The sequence below is a fragment of the Pongo abelii genome, chromosome X (assembly GCF_028885655.2).
Source record: "Pongo abelii isolate AG06213 chromosome X, NHGRI_mPonAbe1-v2.0_pri, whole genome shotgun sequence".
NCBI lineage: Eukaryota > Metazoa > Chordata > Mammalia > Primates > Hominidae > Pongo > Pongo abelii.
Window position 1 is genome coordinate 108,998,086 of NC_072008.2, and position 18,501 is coordinate 109,016,586.

The 18,501-nt window shown below is 41.1% G+C and overlaps 1 protein-coding gene across 1 annotated transcript; it reads right to left on the reverse strand.

Annotated features, from left to right (window-relative positions):
* Positions 1-938: 938 nt before the first annotated feature.
* TCEAL5 (transcription elongation factor A like 5) lies at positions 939-4,091 on the reverse strand. The gene is made up of 3 exons (XM_002831925.5): positions 3,940-4,091; positions 2,543-2,610; positions 939-1,858 (listed from the first exon to the last, which is right to left on the reverse strand). The coding sequence occupies exon 3, from the start codon at positions 1,829-1,831 to the stop codon at positions 1,211-1,213; it is 621 nt and encodes a 206-aa protein (XP_002831971.1). The 5' UTR covers positions 1,832-1,858; positions 2,543-2,610; positions 3,940-4,091; the 3' UTR covers positions 939-1,210.
* Positions 4,092-18,501: the final 14,410 nt, after the last annotated feature.

The following is an 18,501-nucleotide window of genomic DNA, read 5'->3' on the forward strand; positions in this document are numbered from 1 at the left end:
ATTATGTGCTATGGAGTAACAAAATGAGTAAGATAAACTCTTTGCTTTAAAGGGCAAGTCTAGTGGGGTAATTATAATGCCTGACAAATATAATATATTTGTTAAGATTTTATGAAGCATTTTTCCCACATTTCATGTCAGTATTAACATAACTATAAAGAGAGAAGATGGACATTCTCCACAGTTCAGAAGGGAACCTATTGGGGATTCAATTCACCAGGGACTTCAGGTGAATCTAAAGGGCTTTGTTACCTTGAAGACTCTAGCCCACCAGCAACAACTGGGCCCTTAGAGGGTGCAGGACCCTGGAGAGGGGGCACAATGCCCAACAGATGTGGCGTTACCCAGGGGAAAGTGGCAACTATCTCTCAGCTTCCTGTACCTATTTTTAGGCACAGGTGAGACCTCCCTTAGCAACACTCCACACCCTCACCAACTGTCTGACTTGGTACTGTTAGTGCAGGGGAGAGGGCAGGGGCCAGCCTAACATAGGTCACAGACTCAAGCGTCACATCTGATCTACTCCACAGCCCTGGGAGGTAAGTTTTGGCCCCATTTCACACAAGGCTGTCTCTTACAGCAATGAATCTGTAGTAACTGCCAGGTTGATTCCTCCAACTTCAAGTCCCAGGGGTAATGTGAGTTTTATCTATCATTTTGTGTTCTAACAAGAATTGTAAGTGTCTCCACTGCCTTCATATGATCAATGAATAGTTCTTTTGATTGCCTAGTATTTACTATTTTCCTATTTTGTTTACCTTTTATTACTTCCTTTAAAACAAAAATAGCCTGTGCTTTTTAGATTTAAAAAAAAGTACAGATGAGAAAAAGAATAATTTCCAGTCCCACCACACAAAGAAATTCATGATTTCTCTTTGGTCTACTCAATTGCAGTGTCCCCCATGTATGGATATATTATGTAAACATTTTTTTTTCAGAAATGGGCTGATGCTGTATACATGGTTCTGAAAACTCTTTTTTATTGTTATTTTACAATGTACCATGAACATTTATTCCATGCACATGGGTGAAAATTCTCTACTAAAAGACAGAGCACTGTAGGTAGGTCAAAAGTCTGCTGGTAACAAGAGTGACACCTAAAGGAAAGTATCAGCTTAAGGTTAAAGCACATAGCCCGGCAAATGCCTGCCAGGAAAAGCAGGACTGGCAATATTCCCATCAGAGAAATCAGAATTAAAGGCCAAAGACATTAAACATATGGAACATCTTCTAAGTCTTTCTGGCCCCTACCTCCGCCCCTCACTCCCCTCACACCCCGTTGGCCCCTTGGGGCAAATGGATCCTGTACATCTCTTTGCATCCAATGAAAACCACCCATTTTCTGTTTTTTCCTTAGCTCCTCCTGAGCCCTTGACACATCTCCACATTCTCTCATCACCTCCTCACTGCTCAGATGCCTTTCTTGTAAGTCCTCCTGAGAGTCCTTGGGGGAATCGTCCGTCCCCCTGTCCGTTTTTCTTTTTGCTTTCCGGGGCACATAATCTTCAGCCGGGCGCTTTTCGGCGGCCCGCGGCTGGCTCTCTGGCTTTGCCTGGGAGGCTGGCTTGCCCTCACTTTGTGGCTTGCCCTCACCTTCAGACTTGCCCTGCTTTTCCTGGCTTCCCTCATCTTCCAGTTGTCCCTCATCATCTGGCTCTCCCTCATCCTGTCGCTTTCCCTCGCATTCTGTCTTCCCCTCCATGTCCGGTTTTTCTTCCTCGTCTGACTTTCCTTCATCTTCTGTACTTCCCTCATCTTCTGGCTTTCCCTCACTTTCTAGGTTTCTTTCATTCTCTGGCTTTCCTTCATTTTCTTTGTAGAGCTTTTCCATGTTGAGATGTTCCCTTCTTTGCCTTTCCTAGGAGACAAAAAGAAGACACAGGACACTGAGGGCTTTGGGGGTTGAACACAGGTCCTTATAGTACTTGTATTTCTTAACTTAGGGTTTTCCTGACCCTATCCCATCTTCCAGGTGCACTCCCACCCTTACATTCCTTCCTCTCCTTTTCACTTTGCACATGTTCACGCAAGCCAACCTTACAGAAACTTCCACAGGTGCTTCTCCGTACATTTAAGAAGGATGTGCTGAGAAATGCATAGGAGCATATTGGCCCTTAAACTTTGCTCTGGCCTTGGCTATGCCTACCCATACCAATTTTAACTGGGTAGTTCCAATTTACACAGACCTGCAGAAATCCTGGTTAGTTTTCTTCTTTTTCCCCTTTCATGCAGTTGTAAGACTTATAAAACTGCAGACAGAACAGAACCATAGCCAGTTCTCAGATTCCAGGGCTACTCTTATATCCTCTGGGGGCATCACAGATGCTACACCTCCATTCTCTTACTTTCTTATTCTCCCCTCTATCCTAACCAGCCATAGATCACCATATTCCCTTAGGGTCTTGACAGCAGTCATGTATCCCGAAACTGCAAGAGGGAGGATTGGAGGAGGGGTGGCAGGCAGTGGCCTCCCCAACTTCTGCTCTGGCTTAAGTCACTCCTACTCCCAAGGGTCCTGGTGCAGTAGCCCTCTCCCACTGACCTGCACTGATACTGCAGATCTTTCCTTTTCTTGTCTGGGTTAGTGCCCACAACCACAGACCTGAAGACCTGCAGAAAGACAAGAAACAGGTGGGTGAATGAGAAATTGAGAATGTGAATGACTGGTAACTTGGACACTGGTTCTTTGGGACCCTATTTGTCAAAACTTTCCCAGCTCCTATCACCTCCTCGCCCTTTCCTTGCATTCTCTGATTCCCCCTCCGCATGCAGCTCCTTCTTAAGAGCCTCCATTGTTCTACTTCTGGGAAATAGGCGAGAAAGATTATTTCCAAAGCGTTTCTATGTTTCTGAATCTTCCTCCCAAATTCTTATCTCACTTTTCTGGCACGAAAATGAGTGGGGTTAGAGACAAGGATGTTCTGAAGACAGAGTGTTCTGCTGCACTCAGATCTCTACATTCCAAATCCCTCACCCTAGGGTAGCCAAATAGCAGAGCCCACCACTTCTCTGAAAATGGTGATGACAGAGATAGGGGGCAGGGCAGAAATGTCCAAAACACTCCTGCCACCTCCTCCCTCCCCACATACACAGAAAGCCCACATTTTTCTGCAATGCAAGAGACAAATTATTTCCAAACCCGGTAACATTTTTGGTCTTGCTGCTACCTCATCTCAATCCTCCTAGTTCAGAAGCCACTCCTCCTGGATAGGGAGCTGATCCCCAGATCAAACCTCTGTCTCCCTTTTTCTACAGCACCTCCTTCCCCTGACCCCCTTAGCCCACCATTTCCGGCTCCAAAATGGAGGGAGGATGGAGAAAAGACTCTGGGAACTCAGGCCTGGACCCGTTGCAGGGTCCGCCCTCCGCAGCCTGGGGTCACTGACTGCGCCCGCCTCCCCCTGCCTTGCAGGGATCAGGCCGTTTTCTCGCCGTTTCGTCGCTGTTCTCTTCCCTGGTCCTCCTCCTCCTCCATCAGACATCGCCCGGTCGCCGGCTTCCTAGGAGTTCCCAACTGGTACCCAATTCTCAACCCTTGACCTCTCTCGAGTTCCGCCCCCCTCCCCCCTCCCCGCCCCCCACCAAGCCCTCCATTTCTTGCACCAAATGAGTGAGCATCGGGAAAGGAGTGGAGAGAATCCAGTCCTGGACCCGCTCTGGTCTTTGCCCTCTGCCATCCCAATCACAGGGATCCACAGGCTGTGGATGGGTTCGTAGCCATCTCGGGGAAATGACTCTTTCTCACATTTCCTTCTGCCAGAAGCCTGCACTTCTCCAGGGAAATAAAAGCTGGTACCCATACCTCTTGCCCAATACAAAAAAATTTCTGCGCCAAAATGAATGGGGGTGGAACGGGGCGGTATCTAGAAAGCAGATCCGATCCTCCGTAGCCTATGTGCATTACCATCCCTACCTCAGGGGTCCCCGGCTTGTACCGACCTGCAGGGCTGTAGGGCAGTTGCCTTCTCTGTCCCTCTGTCTGAAGTCTGCCTTCCTCCACGGAAACAGGGATCTGGTACCTGGAGGAGAGGGACTTCTGCACACGTCGGCTTCAGATCACGTGAGAAAAACGTCACCAGTGGGCTCGGGTCCCTAGTTCCCCTCCCACCCTCAGAAAGTGCGTCAGGAGCCAGCCCACTTCTTCCCTTCACTAGTCTGTCCGTCTGAGAGCCCTCCGCACACCCAACCCCGGCTTAGCTCTCTCTCTCTCGCCCCACCGCACGGGGCCCTGTCACTCATTTTGGTCTTTGCTAATCCCAGAGGTCAAATGTGGCCCTTTCTCTGTGTGGTATGTATTTATTCTTCCGTGGTTATCAGGGAGGGACCGCACCTTCTTCTAGAGCTATTGGCCATTGGTACATCTCAGAGGAATTTTTTTTCTTTCTCTCCTTTTATCCGAAGGCACCTACTCGATCTAATTCTACACGCAGCCACTGATGTTCATTCTGCCTGTGAACCAGACCTTCTCATAGTGGGTACAAGGTGGATTGTCAAGTAGGGATACGAGTAGTTAAAACAGGGGTTTTATTTTTTAAAATTTTTTTGATCTTATTTAATTCACTCTCCTCAGCATGGGTTATTCTTATAAGCACAAAATTAAATAAAGCTATTTCATTTATGAGAAAGTGTTTAAGAGAGAGAAAAACTTAAAAGATTTCAAAATTTTCTACTCAGAAGAGAGATCAAATTAAGTTCATAATATTAACTTTTGCCATATACACAAGGAATTCAATTGGCAACAAGCAAAATATACATTAAAAAATTTTTCATAAATAGCTGGTTCTCTCACGTTCTATTTAACACACACACACACACACACACACACACATTTAATGTTCCCAAACGATTACTGAGTGCTAAATAGACTTGCTGGAATCTGATGGTTGACAGAAAATTAAAAAATGTCTCTTTAAAAAAATTGGCTCATGGCTATTTTCATTCATTCATTTAGCTCTAGGCAAAGGGAAGAGCTGTGAGACCAAGGCTGCAGGAGATGTGAAGGATGCAGAAATGGTCCTATCCTCCCTGCCCTGCCAAGATCAGGGGAAGGTGTTCTTCTCCACCCCCTCATATTCTAGAATTTCTCATCCCCTGCATTCAGGCACATGACTCTGTTTCTCACTCCAAGAATATACCTGGACAGGTGACCAAGGTGGTGATATGAGTAAATGCCTTTGGCTCCTTCCCTCCTCCCTCCCCCTAATTCCCACAGGGAGAACCCAGCCCCAGCAGAGAGTGGAGCATTGTTCATGCCTCTAGAAAACTAGAACAGATCTCTTCTAGACCCTTGCAGCTGAGGGTGTTCATGAGGCCTGAAGAAGTGATTGCTGGGGTAGAGTCCCCTGCAACCTGCCTGCTCTCTGCCCTTATTCACAGTGCCTGAGTGGAAGCCTCCTTAGACCCTGTCTGTTGCCTCCCGCCTAGCCTAAAAAGTGCAGTCTGGCGGGCCTCTCACCCCCAAACTCTGTATCTCCAGGGAACCCAGAGGGAGCCTAACCTTGCGGCAGGATTGCTGCCTGCCAGTCCATACTAACCTATAACTGTCTTAGCAAATTTAGGCCAGTGTCTAAGGAGTTCTGCCATGCTGTCCATATTGACCTAGACCAAGTATTCCCAATTGATGAAGTCTGTGGGCCACCTGAAATGGTATGTAAAATTGCATATGTTTAGGAAGTAGTGGAGTATGCACACTCTTGTGAGAAGATCTGTATCCTAGGAACCTGAATAATGTTTTGTTCTATTTGCACACCCCATTCTGTTTATCCATCATATGTTGATGAATATTTAGGTCATTTTCATCTTTTAGCTGTTGTAAATAGTGCTGCCATATACAATCACGTACAAGTTTTTGTGTGGATGTATGTTTTTATTTTATATAAGCAAGTTGACATCATGAAAAAGAGGAAACCATAAAGTAAGGACAGAAAGAAGAAGAAGCTACTTGACAAAGAGATAAGAAGGGGAAGACACAAATAGCAGCTGAGCCATGTTAAAGAGAGCTCATCTATTCCTTGGGTTCAGGCATTATTAACCTATGAATCCCCTAAAATTATGTTCAAACTTGTGTATGTGTGTGTGTGTGGTCGTGGTTTCACTCTGTTGTCCAGGCTAGAGTTCAGTGGTGCGATTGTAGTTCACTGTAGCCTTGAACTCCTGGGCTAAAGGGATCTTCTTACCTCAGCCTTCCGAGTAACTGGGACTACAGGTGCACACCACAACTCCCAGCTAATTTCTTTAAATTTTTGTACAGACAGTGTCTCCCTACATTGCCCAGGTTGGTCTCCAATTCTTGACCTCAAGTGAGCCCCCTGTCTCAGCCTCCCGAAGCACTGGGATTACAGGCATGAGCCGCCACACCCAGGCTGGATATATACATTTTTATTGTATGTGCACATTTGCTGAGAATAGGGTCCATTGCTCTCATTAGATGTTCAAAGGGGTATGTAATATTAAAAACATGAAGGCCATTGACCCAAAGAATATACTTCTGCATACATTTTTTTCAAATCGTGCTATTCTCTTTTTTAAAGAGAAATTCATATAACATAGAATTAACCATTTTAAAGTGTACAATTCAGTGACATGTATAGTACACTCAAAATACTGTGGAACCATCCCCTCTATTTAGTTCCAAAACAGTTTCATCAATCTGAAAAGAGACCCCATACCCATTAAGCAGTCATTCTCAATTCCCTTTTCCCCCTAGTCCCTAGCAATGACTTATCTGCTTTCCATCTTTATGAACTTACCTATTCTAGATATTTCCCATAAATGGAATTGTACAATATGTGACCTTGTGTCTGGCTTCTTTCACTTAGCATAATGTTTTCAAGGTTCATCTACATTGTAGCATGTGAAATACTTCATTCCTTTTTATGAATTAATATTTCATTTTATGTGCATACCACATTCTGTTTATCCATTTATATGTTGATAGATATTTGGATTGTTTTTGCCTTTTGGCTGTTATAAATAATACTACCATAAACAATTATGTATAAGTTTTTGTGTGGGTGTATGTCTTTATTTCTCTTGCATATATAGCTTGGAGTGTAATCATTGGGTCATATGGTAATTCTATGTTTAAATTTTTGAGAAACCGCCAAACTGTGTTACACAGTAGCTGCAACATTTTGCATTCCTATCAGCAAGACTCCAATTTTACCATATCCTTGCAAACAATTGTTAATTTCTATTTTTTATATTTATCATCCTAGTGGGAGAGAAGTGGTTTTGATTTGCATTTTCTTAATGACCATGATGTTGAGTATCTTTTCTTGGGTTTGTTGGATATTCGTATATTTCCTTTGGAGAAATATCTATTCAAGGGCTTTGCCAATTTTTATTTTTTATTTTTTATTTTTTAACTTTTATGTTAGGTTTGGGGGGCACATGTGCAGGTTTGTTTCATAGGTAAATTGCGTGTCACAGGGGCTTGGTATACAGTTTATTTCATCAGCCAAATAATAATCATAGTACCTAAAACGTAGTTTTTTAATCCTCATCCTCCTCCCATCCTCCACCCTCAAGTAGGTCCCAAGTAGGTCCCAATATCTATTGTTCCCTTCTTTGTGTTCAGGAGTTCTCATCATTTAGCTCCCACTTGTAAGTGAGAACATCTGGTATTTGGTTTTCTGTTCCTGCATTAGTTTACTGAGGATAATAGCCTCCAGCTCCATCCATATTCCTGCAAAATACATGATCTCGTTCTTTTTTTATGGTTGCATAGTATTTCATGGTGTATATGTACTATATTTTCTTTATCCAATCTGTCATTGATGGACATTTAGGTTGATTCCATGTCTTTGCTATTGTGAATAGTGCTGCAGTGAACATTCGTGTGCATATGCCTTTATGGTAGAATGATTTACATTCCTCTGGGTATATACCCAGTAATGGAATTGCTGGGTCAAATGGTAGTTCTGTTTTTAACTCTTATGGGAATCGACACACTGCTTTCCACAGTGATATTGAGCTTGCATGTATGTCTTCTTTTGAAGTGTCTGTTCATGTCCTTTGCCCACTTTTTAATGGGGTTGTTTTTCCTCTTGCAAATTTGTTTAAGTCCCTTATAGATGCTCAATATTAGACCTTTGTCAGATGCATAGTTTGCAAATGTTTTCTCCCATTCTGTAGGTTGTCTGTTTATTCTGTTGATAGTTTCTTTTGCCATACACAAGCTCCTATGTTCAATTAAATCTCGTTTGTCAATTTTTGCTTTTGATGTAATTGCTTTTGGTGTCTTTGTCATGAAACCTGTGCCCATTTCTATGTCCAGGATGGTGTTGTCTAGGTTGTCTTCCAGGGTTTTTATAGTTTTGGGTTTTACATTTAAGTCTTTAATCCATCTTGAGTTGATTTTTGTATATGTTGTAAGGAAGCAGGGATCCAGTCTCAATCTTCTGCATATTCTTACCTATTTTTTAATTAGGTTGTTTGGCTTTTTGTTTTTGAGTTGTAATAGTTCTTATATATTCTGGATGTTAGTTCCTTATTTGATATATGGTTTGTAAATATTTCCTCCCATTCTATAGGTTCTCTTTCACTTTCTTAATAGTGTCCTTTTATGCACAAAAGTTTTTCATTTTGAAGAAGTCCAATTCATCTATTTTTCTTTTGTTGTTCATGATTTTGGTGTCATATCCAAAAATTTATTGCCAAATCCAAAGTCATGAAGATTTACTCATTTGCTTTCTTCTAAGGGTTTCATAGTTTTAGCTCTTGCATTTAGGTTTTTGATTCATTTTGAGTTAATTTTTTATATGGTGTAATTTAGGGTTGTTTTATAAGATTTTAAGATTATTTTGATGGCAGGACACAACACACGGTCACTTGGAAAAATGAAAGGCAGAACTATTGTTACTTATGGCTCCAAACTAGAGAAGGCTACCAGGCAAGACCACACAGGGGGTTGCATCTGGGTAACAGCAAATTGGAGCTGTAAGGAGCAGCTTACTTATGGCAAGTGGGGTGGGATTAGCTAGGTTTCACTGGCTCCCTGAGTATTGGCTAATTTGAATAATTTCTCAAGCTCCAGGGTATAAGGGCTGTCCCTAGCTGTCTATACTTGGCCCCTAGGTAGATAGGGCTGGTCTGAAGTGGCCCAGAGCATGAACACCTGATAAGGGAAGTGGTTAGAGTGTGGAGTTAATCAGCAGCTCAAGAAGAGGAACTGACAGGCCTCTAACCAGGGCCTCAACAATAGGCCACTACAGCATTAATATAAAAAATACATTACAATTTACTCTTTGATGTCTTGACATCCATTTTGAGCTCGATTATTTAGGGCATTTGAGTGGCCTGAAGTGTAGAGGAGATATTCAGAGATTAGGGCAAAAGTTGCCCTAAACAGCAAAAAACATTTTATTATGAAAGTAAAAAGGAGGAAAATATGTGGAAGTATAAGAAGTTTTTGTCAGCCAGTCATAACCAAGTTTCGTATTTATATGCCATTAGGCAAGAAAATAGATCTGAAATTTTCAGGATCCCTAACAACATCTTTAGTGGCATTGTAAAGTGTGCTTTAAACATAAATTATATATATTTTATTATAATAATATTTTGGTGTATTAAGTAGGTCAAGGTGACAGGGCCAGTAATGTTGTTGGAGGACATGAACTAATAGTTTAGTAAAATATATGTAAAGGTTAGTGATATTGTTTGTAACCAAATAAAAGGCATAGATGATCATGGTTGAAAATGTAGGGCAGAAGATAGTGATAGAAAGTTGGACGGGAGAGGGGTGGAGCCAAGATGGCCAAATAGGAACAGCTCCAGTCTGCAGCTCCCAGCATGAACGACACAGAAGACAAATGATTTCTGCATTCCCAACTGAGGTACTGGGTGCATCTCACTGGGGATTGTCAGACAGTGGGAGCAGGACAGTGGGTGCAGTGCACCAAGCCTGAGCCGAAGCAGGGTGAGGCATCGCCTCACCAGGGAAGCACAAGGGGTCGGGGAATTCCCTTTCCTAGCCAAGGAAAGGGGTGACAGACAGCACCTGGAAAATTGGGTCACTCCCACCCTAATACTGCACTTTTCCAATGGTCTCAGCAAACAGCACACCAGGAGATTATATCCCGTGCCTAGCTCGGAGTGTCCTACGCCCACAGAGCCTCGCTTATTGCTAGCACAGCAGTCTGAGATCGAACTGCAAGGTGGCAGCGAGGCTGGGGGAGGGGCACCCACCATTGCCAAGGCTTGAGTAGGAAAACAAAGCGGCCAGGAAGCTCGAACTGGGTGGAGCCCACCGCAGCTCAAGGAGGCCTGACTGCCTCTGTAGACTCCACCTCTAGGGGCAGGTCATAGCCAAACAAAAGGCAGCAGAAACCTCTGCAGACTTAAATGTCCCTGTCTGACAGCTTTGAAGAGAGTAGGGGTTCTCCCAGCACCTAGCTTGAGACCTGAGAACAGACAGACTGCCTCCTCAAGTGGGTCCCTGACCCTTGAGTAGCCTAACTGGGAGGCACCCCCCAGTAGGGGCAGACTGACACCTCACACCGCCGGGTACTCCTCTGAGACAAAACTTCCAGAGGAATGATCAGGCAGCAACATTTGCTGTTCAACAATATCCACTGTCCTGCAGCCTCCACTGTTGATACCCAGGCAAACAGGGTCTGAAGTGGACCTCTGGCAAACTCCAACAGACATGCAGCTGAGGGTCCTGACTGTTAGAAGGAAAACTAACAAACAGAAAGGACATCCACACCAAAACCCCATATGTACGTCACCATCATCAAAGACCAAAAGTAGATAAAACCACAAAGATGGGGAAAAACAGAGCAGAAAAACTGAAAAATCTAAAAATCAGAGCGCCTCTCCTCCTCCAAAGGAACACAGCTCCTCACCAGCAATGGAACAAAGCTGGACAGAGAATGACTTTGACGAGTTGAGAGAAGAAGGCTTCAGACGATCAAACTACTCCGAGCTAAAGGAGGAAGTTTGAACCCATGACAAAGAAGTTAAAAACCTTGAAAACAGATTAGACGAATGGCTAACTAGAATAACCAATGCAGAGAAGTCCTTAAAGGACCTGATGGAGCTGAAAACCATGGCACGAGAACTACGTGATGAATGCACAAGCCTCAGTAGCCGATTCGATCAACCAGAAGAAAGGGTATCAGTGATGGAAGATCAAATGAATAAAATGAAGCAAGAAGAGAAGTTTAGAGAAAAAAGAATAAAAAGAAATGAACAAAGCCTCCAAGAAATATGGGACTATCTGAAAAGACCAAATCTACGTCTGATTGGTGTACCTGAAAGTGACGGGGAGAATGGAACCAAGTTGGAAAACACTCTGCAGGATATTATCCAGGAGAACTTCCCCAATCTAGCAAGGCAGGCCAACATTCAGATTCAGGAAATACAGAGAACACCACAAAGATACTCCTCGAGAAGAGCAACTCCAAGACACATAATTGTAAGATTCATCAAAGTTGAAATGAAGGAAAAAATGTTAAGGGCAACCAGAAAGAAAGGTCGGGTTACCCACAAAGGGAAGCCCACCAGACTAACAGCTGATCTCTCAGCAGAAACTCTACAAGCCAGAAGAGAGTGGGGGCCAATATTCAACATTCTTAAAGAAAAGAATTTTCAACCCAGAATTTCATATCCAGCCAAACTAAGCTTCATAAGTGAAGGAGAAATAAAATACTTTACAGACAAACAAATGCTGAGAGATTTTGTCACCACCAGGCCTGCCCTAAAAGAGCTCCTGAAGGAAGCACTAAACATGGAAAGGAACAATCGGTACCAGCCACTGCAAAAACATGCCAAATTGTAAAGACCATCGAGGCTAGGAAGAAACTGCATCAACTAACGAGGAAAATAACCAGCTAACATCATAATGATAGGATCAAATTCACACATAACAATATTAATCTTAAATGTAAATGGGCTAAACATTCCAATTAAAAGACACAGACTGGCAAATTGGATAAAGAGTCAAGACCCATTGGTGTGCTGTATTCAGGAAACCCATCTCGCGTGCAAAGACACACATAGGCTCAAAATAAGAGGATGGAGGAAGATCTACCAAGCAAATGGAAAACAACAAAAGGCAGGGGTTGCAGTCCTAGTCTCTGATAAAACAGACTTTAAACCAACAAAGATCAAAAGAGACAAAGAAGGCCATCACATAATGGTAAAGGGATCAATTCAACAAGAAGAGCTAACTATCCTAAACATATATGCACCCAATACAGGAGCACCCAGATTCATAAAGCAAATCCTTAGTGACCTACAAAGAGATTTAGACTCCCGCACAATAATAATGGGAGACTTTAACACCCCACTGTCAACATTAGACAGATCAATGAGACAGAAAGTTCACAAGGATATCCAGGAATTGAACTCAGCTCTGCACCAAGCAGACCTAATAGACATCTACAGAACTCTCCACCCCAAATCAACAGAATATACATTCTTTTCAGCACCACACCACACCTATTCCAAAACTGACCACATAGTTGAAAGTAAAGCACTCCTCAGCAAATGTAAAAGAACAGAAATTATAACAAACTGTCTCTCAGACCACAGTACGATCAAACTAGAACTCAGGATTAAGAAACTCACTCAAAACCACTCAACTACGTGGAAACTGAACAACCTGCTCCTGAATGACTACTGGGTACATAACAAAATGAAGGCAGAAATAAAGATGTTCTTTGAAACCAACGAGAACAAAGACACAACATACCAGAATCTCTGGGACACATTCAAAGGAGTGTGTAGAGGGAAATTTATAGCACTAAATGCCCACAAGAGAAAGCAGGAAAGATCTAAAATGAACACCCTAATATCACAATTAGAAGAACTAGAGAAGCAAGAGCAAACACATTCAAAAGCTAGCAGAAGGCAAGAAATAACTAAGATCAGAGCAGAACTGAAGGAAATAGAGACACAAAAAACCCTTCAAAAAATCAATGAATCCAGGAGCTGGTTTTTTGAAAAGATCAACAAAATTGATAGACTGCTAGCAAGATTAATAAAGAAGAAAAGAGAGAAGAACCAAAGAGATGCAATAAAAAATGATAAAGGGGATATCACCACCGATCTCACAGAAATACAAACTACCATCAGAGAATACTATAAACACCTCTATGCAAATAAACTAGAAAATCTGGAAGAAATGGATAAATTCCTCGACACATACACTCTCCCAAGACTAAACCAGGAAGAAGTTGAATCTCTGAATAGACCAATAACAGGCTCTGAAATTGAGGCAATAATTAATAGCTTACCAACCAAAAAAAGTCCAGGACCAGATGGATTCACAGCCGAATTCTACCAGAGGTACAAGGAGGAGCTGGTACCATTCCTTCTGAAACTATTCTAACCAATCGAAAAAGAGAGAATCCTCCCTAACTCATTTTATGAGGCTAGCATCATCCTGATACCAAAGCCTGGCAGAGACACAACAAAGAAAGAGAATTTTAGACCAATATCTCTGATGAACATCGATGCAAAAATCCTCAATAAAATACTGGCAAACCGAATCCAGCAGCACATCAAAAAGCTTATCCACCATGATCAAGTGGGCTTCATCCCTGGGATGCAAGGCTGGTTCAATATACACAAATCAATAAATGTAATCCAGCATATAAACAGAACCAACGACAAAAACCACATGATTATCTCAATAGATGCAGAAAAGGCCTTTGACAAAATTCAACAACCCCTCATGCTAAAAACTCTCAATAAATTAGGTATTGATGGGATGTATCTCAAGATAATAAGAGCTATTTATGACAAACCCACAGCCAATATCATACTGAATGGCCAAAAACTGGAAGCATTCCCTTTGAAAACTGGCACAAGACAGGGATGCCCTCTCTCACCACTCCTATTCAACATAGTGTTGGAAGTTCTGGCCAGGGCAATCAGGCGGGAGAAAGAAATAAAGGGTATTTGATTAGGAAAAGAGGAAGTCAAATTGTCCCCGTTTGCAGATGACATGATTGTATAACTAGAAAACCCCATCGTCTCAGCCCAAAATCTCCTTAAGCTGATAAGCAACTTCAGCAAAGTCTCAGGATACAAAATCAATGTGCAAAAATCACAAGCATTCTTATACACCAATAACAGACAAACAGAGAGCCAAATCATGAGTGAACTCCCATTCACAATTGCTTCAAAGAGAATAAAATACCTAGGAATCCAACTTATAAGGGGTGTGAAGGACCTCTTCAAGGAGAGCTACAAACCACTGCTCAAGGAAATAAAAGAGGATACAAACAAATGGAAGAACATTCCATGCTCATGGGTAGGAAGAATCAATATCATGAAAATGGCCATACTGCCCAAGGTAATTTATAGATTCAATGCCATCCCCATCAAGCTACCAATGACTTTCTTCACAGAATTGGAAAAAACTACTTTAAAGTTCATATGGAACCAAAAAAGAGCCCACATTGCCAAGTCAATCCTAAGCCAAAAGAACAAAGCTGGAGGCATCATGCTACCTGACTTCAAACTATACTACAAGGCTACAGTAACAAAAACAGCATGATACTGGTACCAAAACAAAGATATAGACCAATGGAACAGAACAGAGCCCTCAGAAATAATGTCACATATCTACAACTATCCGATCTTTTACAAACCTGACAAAAACAAGCAATGGGGAAGGGATTCCCTATTTAATAAATGGTGCTGGGAAAACTGGCTAGCCATATGTAGAAAGCTGAAACTGGATCCCTTCTTCACACCTTATACTAAAATTAATTCAAGATGGATTAAAGACTTACATGTTAGACCTAAAACCATAAAAACCCTAGAAGAAAACCTAGGCAATACCATTCAGGACATAGGCATGGGCAAGGACTTCATGTCGAAAACACCAAAAGCAATGGCAACAAAAGCCAAAATTGACAAATGGGATCTAATTAAACTAAAGAGCTTCTGCACAGCAAAAGAAACTACCATCAGAGCGAACAGGCAACCTACAGAATGGGAGAAAATTTTTGCAATCTACTCATCTGACAAAGGGCTAATATCCAGAATCTACAATAAACTCCAACAAATTTACAAGAAAAAAACAGAGAACCCCATCAAAAAGTGGGCAAAGGATATGAACAGACACTTCTCAAAAGAAGACATTTATGCAGCCAAAAGACACATGAAAAAATGCTCATCATCACTGGCCATCAGAGAAATGCAAATGAAAACCACAATGAGATACCATCTCACACCAGTTAGAATGGCGATCATTAAAAGTCAGGAAACAACAGGTGCTGGAGAGGATGTGGAGAAATAGGAACACTTTTACACTGTTGGTGGGACTGTAAACTAGTTCAACCATTGTGGAAGTCAGTGTGGCGATTTCTCAGGCATCTAGAACTAGAAATACCATTTGACCCAGCCATCCCATTACTGGGTATATACCCAAAGGATTACAAATCATGCTGCTATAAAGACACATGCACACGTATGTTTATTGCGGCATTATTCACAATAGCAAAGACTTGGAACCAACCCAAATGTCCAACAATGATAGACTGGATTAAGAAAATGTGGCACATATACACCATAGAATACTATGCAGCCATAAAAAATGATGAGTTCATGTCCTTTGTAGGGACGTGGATGAAGCTGGAAACCCTCATTCTGAGGAAACTATCGCAAGGACAGAAAACCGAACACTGCATGTTCTCACTCATAGGTGGGAATTGAACAATGAGAACACATGGACACAGGAAGGGGAACATCACACACCAGGGCCTATTGTGGGGTGGGGGGAGGGGAGAGGGATAGCATTAGGAGATATACCTAATGTTAAATGACTAGTTAATGGGTGCAGCACACCAACATGGCACATGTATATATATATGTAACAAACCTGCACATTGTGCACATGTACCCTAAAACTTAAAGTATAATTAAAAAAAATAAAATAAAAATAAATAAAATTTTTGTTTGGATCAAAAAAAAAAAAAAGGTTGGACGGGGGAGGCCCGGTGCTCCTGCCATAATCCCAACACTTTGGGAAGCCAAGGCAGGAGGATCACTTGAGGCCAGGAGTTCAAGACCAACCTGAGCAACATAGCAAGACACCATCTCTACAAAAATTTTAAAACTTTACTGAATTCATTTGTCAGTTCCAGGAGCCTTTTGGCAGAGTCTTTGGGTTTTCTATGTACAGAATCATATAGATGGCAAAAGAGATAGTTTGACTTCTTCTTTTCCTATTTGGATGCCTTTTATTTCTTTCTCCTGCCTGATTGCTCTGGCTAGGACTTCCAGTGTTATGTTGAATAGGAGGTGAAAGTAAGCATACTTATCTTAGTCCAGTTCTCAAAGAGAATAAATAGTTCCAGCTTTTGCCCATTCAGTATGATTTTGTTTGCTCATATTTAAATTAGATTACCTGCTTTTTGTTGTTGTTATTTAGTTGGAGGAGTTCTTAATATATTCTGGATATTAACCCTTTATCAGATATAAGATTTGTAAATATTTTCTTTTATTTTGTGCATTGCCTTTATGCCATGTTGATAGCATCCTTTAATGCACAAATGTTTTTAATTTTAGAGAAGTCCGATTTATCTATTTTTTGTTGCTGCCTGCATTTTGGGTGGCATATCCAAGAAATCATTGCCAAATTTAATGCCATGAAGTTTTCTTCCTGTATTTCCTTTTAAGAGTTCTACACTTTTAGCTCTTACATTTAGGTCTTTGATCCATTTTGAGTTATTTTTTGTAAATGGTGTAAGGCAATGGTCCAACTTCATGTTTTTGCATGTGGATATTTAGAGGTTTTTTTTTTAAACCACCGTTTATTGAAGAGACTGCCCTTTCCTCATTGAATTGTCTTAGCACCTTTGTCAAAAATCATTTGACCATATATGTGAGGGTTAATTTCTGTGCTCTCAGTTCTACTCCATTGGTCTTTATGTTTGTCTTTCTGCCAGTACCACCCACACTGTTTTGATTACTGCGAGTCTTATGGACTGAATGTTTATGTTCACCCAGAATTCATATATTGAAGCTCTAATCCCCAGTGTGGCTGTATTTGGAGTAAGAAGGTAATTAATTGGAAATTAGGTCATTAGGGTGGGGCCTTGATCCTATAGAATTAGTGCCCTTATAAGAAGAAGCATGAAAGCATTCTCACATGTCCTCTCTCCTCCCCCCAGCCCCATCCAGCATGCACACAAAGAGGAGGTCCTGTGAGCACACAGCAAGAAGGCAGCCATCTGCAGGACAAAGCGAGAACCCTCACCAAATACCAAGTTTGCTTGCACCTTGATGTTGGACTTCCGGTCTTCAGAACTGTAAGAAAACAAATTTCTGTTGTTTAGGCGACCCAGTCTATGGTATTTTGTTATGGTAGCCCAAGCAGACAAATACAGTAGCTTTGTAGTAATTTTTGAATTGAGGAAGTGTAAGACTTCCAACTTTGTTCTTTTTCAAGATTATTTTGATTATTCAGGCTCTTTTAGATTGATTCTATATTAATTTTAGAAAATATTATTAAAAAATATTTTGATTTTTGGTAAGGATTGCACTGAATCTGTATATCATTTTGGGTAGTATTTACATCCTAACAAGATTAAAATATTCCTATTAGATCCCACCTCCAACAACACTTGAAATCAAATTTCAACATGAGATTTATTGGGGTCAAACAAACCAAACTACATCACCTAGTATATTGACTTTTTTAAACCAAGAACGTGTGTTGAATTTTGCCAAATGCTTATCCTGCATGAATTTAGATGATTATGTGTTTTTTTCTTCATTCTGTTAATATGATATATTACATCAATTGGTTTTCATATGCTGAACAATCCTTGAACCACAGAATAAAGCCCACGTTGTCATAGTGTATAATCCTTTTAATATGCTACTTAATTTGATTCACTAGTATTTTGTTGAGCATTGTTGCATCAATATTCACATGGGATATTGGTTTGTATTTTTCTTTTCTCGTTTTGCCTTCATCTGGCTTTGATATCAGGGTAATGCTAGCCTGATAGGGTGAGTTAGGAAGTATTCCTTCTTCAATATTTTGGAAGCGTTTGAGAAGGATTGGTGTTAATTATTCTTCAAATGTTTGGTAGAATTTACCAGTGAAGCCTTTGGTCCAAATCTTCCTTGTTGGAAGGTTTTTGATTACTGATTCAATATCTGTACTAGTTATAGATCTATTCACATTTTCTATTTCTTTATGATTTATTCTTGGTAGGCTTTGCATTTCTAGGAATTTTTTCATTTCATCCAGGTTATCCAATTTTTTGGTGTACAATTATTCATAGTACTCTTATTATTCTTATCATTTCTATAAATTCAACAGTAATGCTCCACCTTCAATTCTGATTTTAGTAATTTGAATCTTCTTTTTCTTAGTCAACCTATCTACACATTGTCAATTTTCTTGATCTTTTCTAAGAAGTAACTCTTGGTTTGGTTTATTTTCTCTATTGTTTTTCTAATCTATTTTATTTATATCTGCTCTAATCTTATTTCCTTCTTTATGCTAACTTTGACTTTAGATTGTTCTTT